Source organism: Haliotis rufescens, unplaced genomic scaffold (genome assembly GCF_023055435.1).
Source record: "Haliotis rufescens isolate VD_foot unplaced genomic scaffold, xgHalRufe1.0.p SCAF_1, whole genome shotgun sequence".
In the NCBI taxonomy this organism is placed as follows: Eukaryota; Metazoa; Mollusca; class Gastropoda; order Lepetellida; family Haliotidae; genus Haliotis; species Haliotis rufescens.
Genome location: NW_025963779.1, coordinates 46590508 through 46603038, shown reverse-complemented (window position 1 = coordinate 46603038; position 12531 = coordinate 46590508). Strand labels below are relative to the sequence as shown.

General features: G+C 40.6%; 1 protein-coding gene across 2 annotated transcripts in view; it reads right to left on the bottom strand.

Moving 5' to 3' along the window:
* LOC124136466 (probable ATP-dependent RNA helicase DDX49) overlaps positions 1-12531 on the bottom strand; it is a 144718-nt gene that overhangs the window by 79778 nt on the left and 52409 nt on the right. For both annotated transcript variants that reach the window (XR_006861374.2, XM_046502387.2), the window contains exons 4-5: positions 6084-6205; positions 2878-3056 (exon numbers count right to left, since the gene is read on the bottom strand). Coding sequence is in view for 1 of the 2 variants with exons in the window: in XM_046502387.2 (XP_046358343.1) it covers positions 2878-3056; positions 6084-6205 (301 nt within the window). In the remaining variant the exon portion in view is untranslated. The remainder of the gene's footprint in view (positions 1-2877; positions 3057-6083; positions 6206-12531) is intronic.

The window sequence follows — 12531 nt, the reverse complement described above, 5'->3', positions numbered from 1 at the left end:
TACCACAATTACAGGAGCTTATTATGCTTCACTGTTGCGGACGCTACCAAGCTTAAGAGGCGTGGCATGCTGACCAAGGGTGTCTGTCTCCTGCAAGACAATGCTCCAGTACACAACTCATGTTGCCCAGACAGAAGCGCAGTACTGTGGCTATGAAATCCTTCCACATCCTCCTTACTCTCCTGACCTTGCACCATCTGACTTCCACCTCTTTCCAACCATGAAGTCATTTTTGAAGGGAAAACGTTTCACAGATGATGAAACACTGATTTCTGAAGTCAAGTCCTGGTTTAAGACGCAAAATGAGGACTTTTACAAGTGAGGTCTCCATAGTTGCATAAAACGATGGGAGAAGTGTGTAACTCTTGGTGGTTCCTATGTGGAGAAAGACTAATACCTATGCCAAGTTTCATTCCACTAGGTCCATGGGAAGTGGGTCAGGGGAAATCTTTAATGAACACCCCTCGTAGCTACCGCCACAAGATCATCGGCCCTGTTGTTCTACCGTTTTTTGCGTCGTCATGGCCCAGGCACTACCTTTCAACATGACAACACCCGGCCTCATATTGCTCTACTTGTTCAGGATTCTCTTCAACAAAATGTGAATGTCATCCCCTGGCCGGGTCGCTCCCCTGATCTCTCACCAATCAAGCACATGTGGGATGATATGGATCGGCACCTTTGACTTCAACCACGTGTTCGACAGACACTCCAGGAACTTCGAAACATGCACTAGCAGATATGGGCAGATATCCCACAGGACTTTGTCCGGCGCCTGGTCTATTCCATGAGACGAAGATGTGTTGCTTGCATCGCAACCATAGGTGGACACACATGCTATTGATTTGTAAATTGACATTTTGGCACGTTCATGTTTTTTTTTTATGAAACCACACATTTTCTGAAGTCAGTATGGCAAATTAAATCATTTGAACACTTACAGGAGTCTTTTATCAGTTGCAAACTGAAATTGTTTCAGATTTGGTAAAAAACATAACTTTGCATTAAATCTTATTCAATGTCACTGGAACTTTTGTTGTTCAGTATATTTCCCAAACTGGGATTGCTTGGGACCTTTAGTATGTTGTTTTGGGGACCTTGTAGAAATGCATTGTGGTGAAATATATTCTGTTGGAATTTGCTTCAAGTGAAACCTTATTTTGCCTGGATTACAGGGCCTTTACCCTTTCTGCAGCCAAATCTGCATAACCAACGCCTGGACGAAAGCTGTAATAAGTGAAAAAGGTAGGAGGGACAGGCGAATGTCACAAACAACAGACATGAGAGATCTCTCATCGATCGTGAGGCGCGAAGATGTGGAACGACCCACAGTTTTAGCGTTGTCTGCATTCAAGGGAGGCGCTGAAGTAGGAAAGGATTACCCATGCAGTTTAAAGCGAGACTACGTAATGGCAGGTTTGGGAAGCGAACTCTTAAGGGCTAGCTTATCCTAGGCCTGCTGCAACAGTGCAGGAATACCATCGACCAAATGATGGACAGGGACAACTTCTTTGAGAGGCATTTAGAACTTGGAGTACTAAGTAAGGGTAAGATATATGGATTTGAACAACTTCTTTATTACAATTAGGAGCGACGTTTCCAGCTAATATAGTTTACCCGTCTGTGTACATAACTCCAGCAATGTATCTGCATCTTAAACCTACTCAACTGTAGAAACACTGCCTCCTATCCTGTATATATACTTGTCAACCATACTCTGTACGTTACTTGCTTGATAACGGTGTTAGAACCTACACTGAAACATAGCTTCTAATTGTAATAAAGAAGTTGTTCATTCATGTATCTTATCCTTACTTGATGAACAGGGACCTTGTAAGATGGCGTAGTATTCTTGGGGTTGAAGGAGCATTTTCGCAGAGGGCAGTGGGACAGGTTCCTCTAATTCAAGGACATCCACAGAATCCGATCCTTTGAGATGTAGAGTGGCTGCTCCTCAGCCGAAAAACAAGAGGAGGCCCTTGGCAAAGAAGGCTTGGAGGCCCCGTCCGGTGATGACCAACAGGATCTGGAACACCGGGGAGGAGAGCCCGAAGCACTAGCAACCAGAGACACCTGAACAGGTGTTGCAAGTGATGACTGAAGTTGGGGATTACCCCCATGAGTGAGTGAGTGAGTATGGTTTTACGCCGCTTTTAGCAATATTCCAGCAATATCACGGCGGGGGACACCAGAAATGGGCTTCACACATTGTACCCATGTCGGGAATCGAACCCGGGTCTTCGGCGTGACGAGCGAACGCTTTAACCACTAGGCTACCCGACCGCCCCTACCCCCATGAGAATGAGACGAGAATGGTAGAACCGAACTGCCATCCATGTCAAAATGAGCACCCTGAGGAGAGGTCACCGGAGGCGAACCGATCCAGCGCAAAGTCTGCTACAGCTGTGCCTGGGAAGAAGTGGGAACAGGCGGCGCCTGAGGAGGAGGAGGAGGAGGAGCCTGTGTTTGCTGTGGGTAAAGTGGGGTAGGCCAGGAGGAGGGAATCTGGAATGGCTGTGGATAAGCAATCAAGGCTGATAACCCTGTAGCTGCTGTATAAAATATTAGATCTAAATACAAAATGCATGTTGCATACTGAGTACTAAATTCCTCCTGGCATTCAAACAGCATTGAAATGTAAGGATTCAGAATGACCTGCTTTATCGAAGTTTACAAATCCTTTATGAGAGACTCATAATACATTGCAAATATTGTCAAAATCCATTGTCAAAGTTATCTTAGGGAAGTCAAGACACGATAGAGAGCAGAACATTGTATACACTTGATGGTGATTTGAGTGATGATGTTAAGTCTCTGTGTGGAGTGGGTTCAGACTTGGATATCACACTAACAATGAATCACAGCTGGGAAACTTACCTTGCCTCTTGCTGCCAGAAGAATGGCTTGTTCATGGTAAGGTCTTGCAGTTGTTTCAATGTCTCTGTCATCGTTGCACTAACCAGCACTGTTTGCCTCTTTCTGGGTAAAACCTTAAATATTACTTCCAACTGACTGCCAAAATTGTCTTCTAAAAGACGATCTGCTTCATCAAGTACCTGCAAGAGAAATATCCAACACAATATAAAATACCTGTATTAAACTGTTTTTACTGGGTTTTTAAATGCTCTTTTCAAGTGACCATAAGGAATTCATGAAATAGTTTTCATGTCTCTTCTATTGGGAGCTACCTAATGTTGCAAGTTATTTATAATAGTGCCAGGCATTGCATATTATTCCATGATGATAATAGTGGCAGGCATTACACGCCATTCCATGACTACCAAATTAGCCAGTGTTGCAAGCCATTCCATGACTACCACATTAGCCAGTGTTGCAAGCCATTCCATGACTACCACATTAGCCAGTGTTGCAAGCCATTCAACGACTACCACATTAGCCAGTGTTGCAAGCCATTCCACGACTACCACATTAGCCGTGTTGCAAGACATTCCACGACTACCACATTAGCAAGTGTTGCAAGCCATTCCATGACTACCACATTAGCCAGTGTTGCAAGTCATTCAATGACTACCACATTAGCCAGTGTAGCAAGCCGTTCCATGACTACCACATTAGCCAGTGTTGCAAGCCATTCAAGGACTACCACATTAGCCAGTGTTGCAAGCAATTCCATGACTACCACATTAGCCGTGTTGCAAGCCATTCCACGACTACCACATTAGCCAGTGTTGCAAGCCATTCCATGACTACCACATTAGCCAGTGTTGCAAGTCATTCAATGACTACCACATTAGCCAGTGTTGCAAGCCATTCAACAACTACCACATTTGCCAGTGTTGCAAGCCATTCCATGACTACCACATTTGCCAGTGTTGCAAGCCATTCCATGACTACCACATTAGCCGTGTTGCAAGCCATTCCATGACTACCACATTTGCCAGTGTTGCAAGCCATTCAACGACTACCACATTAGCCAGTGTTGCAAGCCATTCCATGACTACCACATTTGCCAGTGTTGCAAGCCATTCCACGACTACCACATTTGCCAGTGTTGCAAGCCATTCCATGACTACCACATTAGCCAGTGTTGCAAGACATTCCATGACTACCACATTAGCCAGTGTTGCAAGCCATTCCACAACTACCACATTTGACAGTGTTGCAAGCCATTCAACAACTACCACATTAGCCAGTGTTGCAAGCCATTCAACAACTACCACATTAGCCGTGTTGCAAGCCATTCCACAACTACCACATTTGCCAGTGTTGCAAGTCATTCCATGACTACCACATTAGCCGTGTTGCAAGCCATTCCATGACTACCACATTTGCCAGTGTTGCAAGCCATTCCACGACTACCACATTTGCCAGTGTTGCAAGCCATTCCATGACTACCACATTTGCCAGTGTTGCAAGCCATTCCATGACTACCACATTTGCCAGTGTTGCAGGCCATTCAACGACTACCACATTAGCCAGTGTTGCAAGCCATTCAACGACTACCACATTAGCCAGTGTTGCAAGCCATTCAACGACTACCACATTAGCCAGTGTTGCAAGCCATTCCACGACTACCACATTAGCCAGTGTTGCAAGCCATTCCACGACTACCACATTTGCCAGTGTTGCAAGCCATTCCACGACTACCACATTAGCCAGTGTTGCAAGCCATTCCATGACTACCACATTAGCCAGTGTTGCAAGCCATTCCACAACTACCACATTTGCCAGTGTTGCAAGACATTCCACGACTACCACATTAGCCAGTGTTGAAAGCCATTCCACGACTACCACATTAGCCAGTGTTGCAAGCCATTCCATGACTACCACATTTGCCAGTGTTGCAAGCCATTCCATGACTACCACATTAGCCGTGTTGCAAGACATTCCACGACTACCACATTAGCCAGTGTTGCAAGCCATTCGACAACTACCACATTTGCCAGTGTTGCAAGCCATTCCACAACTACAGTAGAACACGGATATAACTAACTACAAGGGACCAGAGAAATCAGTTTGTTATATCCGTTGTTCGTTATACACATTTTTGCTTGGAAACTTCCGCCATCTTGGATAAGACAAAGCACAACACACGTAATTGCAGTGTTACACTTGAAATCTTCATGGCCTAATTTCACTCCAAGTTCATCAGCTTTGGTCAGCAGTAACGGTCCACTAAGTGGAATGTTTTCGCTTCTCACGGCTTGAAACCATTTGAAGAGAGCATCCTCTATGTCTTGGTGATTGGCAGCTCGTAACCTCTTCCGGGCGGGGCCAAAGTCAGTTGAGTCACAGGATTCAAGAATGGATTCTCTCTTCTTCATAATGGTACTTAATGTTGATTTTGGAATGTCAAATTCCATTGCAATGTCTTTCTTGGTTTTTATGCCAGCATCAACAGCATTAATAATTCTCAATTTCGTGTCTAAACTGATAGCTTTCCTCTTACTATTGCCCGCCATGATAGCATATGCAAGTGAACTGACACTCGGACACAATCTCGTAGAATTTATATGTTTAATGTGTGTTTTACAGACAAGATTACATGTACAGGTAAGATTAACACAATGCAAATTTAACAAGGTTGATCCGTCACCCCTGATTGTATTGATTCGCCGCCATAGTGTTGATTCGCCGCTGATTGCATACAGCCAATTGTCAGTGACACTTGACACTGAGTGAGATTTCTCAGTTCGCTATACACGTCACTAATTAGTGATAGATGGGCTTGTCGGTGATCAGATATCAGTTTGCTGTATCCGTTAGTTCGCTGTAGAGAGTTCGTTATATACATAAATTTTATATGATATTATATAGGAGATAAATCGGGGATTTTTTAACAGTTTGTTGTATCCGTTTGTTCGCTATATCCGTGTTCTACTGTACCACATTAGCCAGAGTTGTAAGCCATTCCATGACTACCACATTAGCCAGTAAGCCAGTTGCAATCAGTGAGGAGAGAGCTTTACCCTAATGAACTGTTGTACTTCACTTCATGATATTCTTCAAGGGTTAAGTGTAGGCTAACTCAGGTAATCCCAATGTCAGCCCGACCTATCCACGCATCCAAAAGTAACTTCCATCATCCAAAATAACATTGAATCAGCAACTCAACTACTTACAAGAAACTTGATCCTCTTCAGGCTGAAGTTTGTACAGCTTTCAATATGGTCTGCCAGCCTGCCAGGTGTTGATATGACTATGTGGGGTTTCACAGAAAGGTCAACACCTTGTTGTAACATATCTGCAATATTGAACAGAAATATTTCAAATATAAAGCTATGAAAATCAGTACCTTCAAACAGTGCATGATGTAGGGAGGCAAGTGACATTTCAAAAAGAACAAAAAATGCCCATGGTCCCAGCTCACTAATTGGCTGGGGTAATAATACTTCTGATCTTATAAAATCACTTAAGGCTTTAAAATATTGCTACAAACCAGAGATAAATGGAACTAGTCTTTTGTTTGTGCGGTTATTTGTACTTCCGGTCTCTTTTGATTCATGAAGACAAATGCTTAATGCAATAGAACTTAAAGGGGCACTGATCTAAAGCAATTCCCTGGGACTGGTTGTTGCTTTTGTTATTGTTTTTCCTCCGTGACTACCCGGATGATAAGCAACGCAAATGAGCGTGACAAGAGACTGGGCTACCGTCTGAAAGGACAGCAAAATAAACTTGGAGGCAATATTTGTTTTACCCATTTTTGAACACTGATTGGTTAACCGTGATCTATAAAGATTTTGACAAAGGGCGCATGTTAATTAATTTCTTCAGCCTAAACAAAACAGACAAAAAGAACGGCGGAAATCATCGGTTGTCGTCATATTGAAATATCCCTGATTGTTATCATTAAAAAAAAGTATCCATGCAGTGAAAGCATTTTCGGATTTTGGATTGCGTCGATAATACGATTACTACTCCCTTGTTGTCATCCATGTTTTCTGGTATAACCCTACACTTGTGTATTTGTCGTCACTCACTTGATACACAGTTAATGAATTTATTATAGGTATAATTAGTGGTAGCACCACTCAGAATACCTGACAAAGGTTCCCATTTGGCATTTATTGTGTCTGGGGTAATGATTCAATCTAAATCAAGGTTTGAAGTGAGGTGAAATGTGTGTTATGTAATATGCACGTGGCAGCCCAGCAAGAGATGAATGATCAGTTGATTTACTTTTTTGTAAATCAGCGGATCGTTCGTAGTCATCAAAGGATTAACAGAAAATACATTGATTGATTAATCACTGTTATCTTGCACAGTGGATATGTCAAAAGTGAGTGTTTACATGTCTAGGTTTACTAAAACAAAGGGAATGCACTCATATCCTTGCGTGAAGTGCCGATGTAAAAACAACATACTTTTTTCAAAGGGTTAACCGATAATACGTTGATTAATTGCTCATTGTTATCTAACTCAATGGATTTTTCTTTAGGAACCGTGGACGATGAAAATAGTTGTCACGTGGGCTTTCTCAGCCGACCCTTAAGACATGACACCTATGTGAAACACCTGAGACAATCTAAATGATCAGTTGAGAAACGAACACGGGTTATAAGATCCCTAAACAATATATATATATTTAAAATATTTGATTGTTACAGAGACACATTTACATCGAATAAGTTTCTTTGTACCGGTACTTTCTTGTTCCTCTACGTCTTGGTTGGGAAATTCTTCGATGCGCGATATACGTTGTTTTCACAAGTCTTTTCCTTTGTATATTACAGTCAATTTGTAAAATGTGATTCTCTCAGGCAATTTATAAAATGTGTGAATATTTCAGTCATTTTGACTGAAAAATCTGTATATTTCTTTAACAAATTGACCAAAATTGATTAAGACCATCAATAGGGCCTAAAAACATCACAATAGATTATTATGTAGGATTAGAAGCCAAACAATATAGAAATGTACTTTTCATAGTAACATTTTTAGTCTCTTGGTGATGATATTAAACATAAAAATGTTTGGAATTTGTTGTCATAATAATCCAATGTACATATGTTTCAGTCAATTTGTAAAATAACTGAATATTCAGGCGTTTAATAAATTTTCTAAGTGAAAATTTTGCACATTTTGACTGTAAAAATATAAAAACGAAAAAATAAGCTATGCTCAGGAGAAATTTTTACTTTGTGTAGCAAGAAAAAATAGTGTCAACGAAAATCGCACAATTTCCAAGCAAGTGACTTATCAAAACTTCGTCACCATTACTGATGCTACCCACAAAGATACCTACATTTCCTTATTATTTCCAAAACTGTATTTCATTTTGTTGATCAATGTGACCATACGCCCTTATACTATCAATAAAAGGGACAAATGCGCTTACGAATTGCGCAGCACAGGTTGCGAACTAGTCTAGGTTTCTGCTATATCATCCGGGTACTCACGGGGAAAAAACAATAACAAAGGCAACAACCAGTCCCGGGGAATTGCTTTAGATCAGTGCCCCTTTAAATACACGACATAATACCCCTTCGGCCATTCTGGCACGGTGGGGGATAAAAAGTCAACTAGCACCGCGCTTTGAATATCGGACAAACAGTCGGTCACTCGCACCACCAGAGTTTTTGTTTGTTTGTTTGTTTGTTGTTTAACTCCGTACTCAGCAATATTCCAGCTTTATGATAGAGGTCTGTAAATCATCGAGTCTGGACCAGTCAATCCAGTGATTGACAGCATGAGCATCGATCCATGCAATTGGGATTGATGACATGTAACAACCAAGTCAGTGAGCCAGACCATCCGATCCCGTTAGTCGCCTTTGACGACAAGCATAGTCGCCTTTTACAGCATGTATGAGTTGCTGAAGACCTATTCTACCCAGGAATCTTCACCGGTTCACCGCCGGAGGTCCTGGTGACAGCTTCAAATGAAGGGCAAGGTCACCATGGGAATAAGAAAAGACAACCGTGATCTACTCACAGCGTACTACGCTAGGGAATGTTATTGTTCGCATTTGGGATGTTATGGGCCACAAAATCAGAAGTCAGGCACACTTCCACAGAGTTTTTAAATGATTTGTATCGGAACTGTTCACTTTGAGTCGTGCATGTTTATTCATGAACAAACACAATAATGAAACAATGCCACAAAATACACTTCTAAGGGGACACTGATGGCACAACCAGAGCATTCAACTTAAGTCCGGATATATATCCAGATAGTTAAAACTGACTTCATTTCACCAAGCTTATCCTTTTATGTTAAATCAAATTGAAAGTCGAAAGTCGAATTGGTTGGGTGCATCACATCCATAGGAACCCTCGATCCTTCGATCAGTAGTAGTACATTGCAAATGGATATAGCTCAATTATATAATGTCTGTAGAAACTCTGTGCATAACTAATACAGAATGCAAAGCGAAGTTGATGCGTGTAACTATCTTGTTTGGTTAGTAAAGTGTGTGTAAATGTCTCGCTTTCATGAGATTGCTTCAGTTCTGCATTGTAGCTGCAAATAGAATGACGTCTCACGATTTTTTATGAATGAAAAAAGTAGTTCCAGTGTGACAGAGGACACGGTTATCCAATCAAAACGAATAAAACGAGGTCAACCTTGTACGACACGTGTGACGGATTTAGTATCTTACCACCTGTATCTTCACCATGCAGGTAAAAAACTTATTTATAATTATTCATGGAATGCTAAAATTAAATAATGACATCAAATAGTTACTTATTCATATACTTGATGTTCAGGTGAAAGATAATAATTGTTGAATAAAATATGTTTAAACTAAAGATAATGATTGAAGTTCAAACAGTTACACTGTGCCGATGCATTGACCAATATTTAGTGTCCATACACATTATAATTGTGGAAATAATAACAACTAAATATAAAAATATAATTAAACAATGTAAAAGCTGTAAATAATTAACAAATCTATCATCAATACGCAATCATGGCGGTCTTTATTTTTATAGAATAAAGTTAAAATTGCTGTGTGAAATTGTTCTAATACCATGCTAGAATCTATAAATGTATCATAAAAGGAAAAAAACCTTTAACTATCCCAAATTTTAAGTGAAAATAACACTGAACAAGTGTATGTCGTATTATATTGATATTTACATCACAATGCATGTTATCTGAAACACTTTTTGTCATTCCCATTTTCACGCTCCTGTTGTGGAGGGTGATCATTGCCCATCAACGACATCTCTACACGTATTTGCGTCGGACACAAATATTATAGTGAAAACAAAATCATCAGCGTGTTCATAGCAAATACATGAATCTTATCCATTCATAACATAACATTGAATGGTGAACCTTATATATCAACAAAAGTTAAAAAAAAAAAGATACCGAGAAACTTGCATATGGCATGTTGAGTCATCTTCTACCATTTCCAGGTCACAGGCGTAAGCAAGGTCAAGCAGATTAAATAATATGCCAATCATATAGTGAAAGTCACATTGTTATTTCATATTAGTGGTGATTACTGATACTATGTATTGATTTGTGAATATTCTGGATGTGACAAGCAAAATATTTCAAAATTTACTGTAATTGTTTTAAAACAAAAGATAAACAGCAGACTATCCCTGTCTGTGACATCACATCCGGTGACCTTTTCACTTACTGAAATATGGCTATCAGATTTCACATTCTTTATTTTCGTTTTTCTTTTGTCATATTAAACGGAAAAATTATAAATGAAACATTCTTTAATTGCGAAGATCGTCAACTTTCGCCAAGGCATATATATATGAAGGCAATGTATATTTTGTTGATATTGAACAAGAGTCATCAGAAAGATGACATATCCCCCCGGCAGCTGTCTGTAAATTAACCACAAGTAAATGTGCAATTCTGTATGTAATGAGTCAAGAGTTGAATGTTCTTGAAGAAGCATACATTGTTTACCCACAAAAGATCCACCATGGTCGCATCCATATGAAATGGAAAGTCAAGCAAGTGTGTTTCTGTGGGGTTTTTTTTATGCAAACTAGATGATGCTTGTGCAAAGTTTTGTGGAGAACTATCACACAGTTTCTCAGTTCCGTTCAAGAAATGAACCCCATCCCAAATTGAACCTAAGTCTATTTGCTTCCGTGGAGATTGAAAACAGAAAAAAAATTAAATCCTAAAATAGCAAAAGGCACCAGTCCAGTATGTAGTTTAAACCTATGAAAAGTAACATGGAGAAATATTCAACAGTTTTTGAGTTCTGCTTCGGTGTGAGTGAGTTGGGTTTTAACATTATTTCAGTTATATCATGGCGTGTCAGCTTAATGTGGGAGGAAAGCCCGAAGTGATGCAGGTCTCAGACGTTTACCACTTGGGTGAAACCCACGAGCACAGGTATGGTGCTGACAAACCTAGAAACATAATTGGGGCAAACCGGGATTCGAACCCACAATCATAGGTTTCTGGCGTGCCCAAGGGAAGCAACTCTGCACAGCGAATCGCGGCGCCTTAGACGACTTGGCCACCCGTGTCCCCCGCTTCGGAAACTAACATCACTCGCATAGTGGGCCTATGTCCATCATGTTTACATGAAAATTCACAGAACCTAAGTCCATCTTGTTGCCATCGGAATGTAAAAAATAAAAGTTTCGAAAAATTTCTAAATAGCAAAAGGAACCAGTTCAGCATGTACCTGACAGACCTGCAAAGTTTCAGGAAAAAATATTGAACGGTTTATGAGTTATGCTCCGGAAACGAACCCTACCCTCACAGAACCTAAGTCCATCTTGTTACATGGAAATGTAAAAAATAAATATTTTATTACTAAGGTATTGAGTTGAGTTTATAATGGCAATAGCAGGGGTTATGTCATCAAATGTTATTCATTACATGCACCATACCATATGATAATTTTCTATGAAAACTTTGTCCATTATGAATATTAAATTCAACAGGCTAACCAGTGCTATGCATATGTGACTGTTAGTTATCAGGTAATATACTCCAATGGGTGTTTATTTGTAGTTAATTCGGCTTGAAAACTTGAGTAATTCACAATCGCATTCCGTTTCTCTCATTTGCCTAAACTTAATCATGCCATAGCGCATGCGCAGTCAGCTGTCAGCAATTCCTTTGTCCAGCTCACAATACATACATGGTTCATTCAAGCACGCTTCGTAATGGTCGGATTTTGACTGAACTTTTTAGGACATACATTCCGGATTCTCAACGACGTACCTACGTAGTAACGAGAAGTGACCGTCACATGCAGTAACTCCTCGGTACAGCACTATGGCTCCTCGTCGAAAACGCATTTCTATGTCACGACAACTCATTCAGTTTTACTCAAAGAATGTGCCAGCAAACGTAATGCCACCATCTGCCTCCCGGACTTCAGGTACAAGCCAAGTCAGACAAGAGTTTCGGAACATTCCTTATTCAGTGAATATTTGCGATGTCGGAGAACCAAACGAAATTCCAAACGAAGCACCAAGAACGGCTCCGCCTGTGACGTCACCAAGTGTCATGGCTGTGCCCACACAGCCACACTTGCAGAGTTTAGTCGCGACTGTTCAAGCGCTTCAACAGTCAGTGGAAAAATTACGACTTATAGTAGATATGTCAGCTCCACATGAAGAC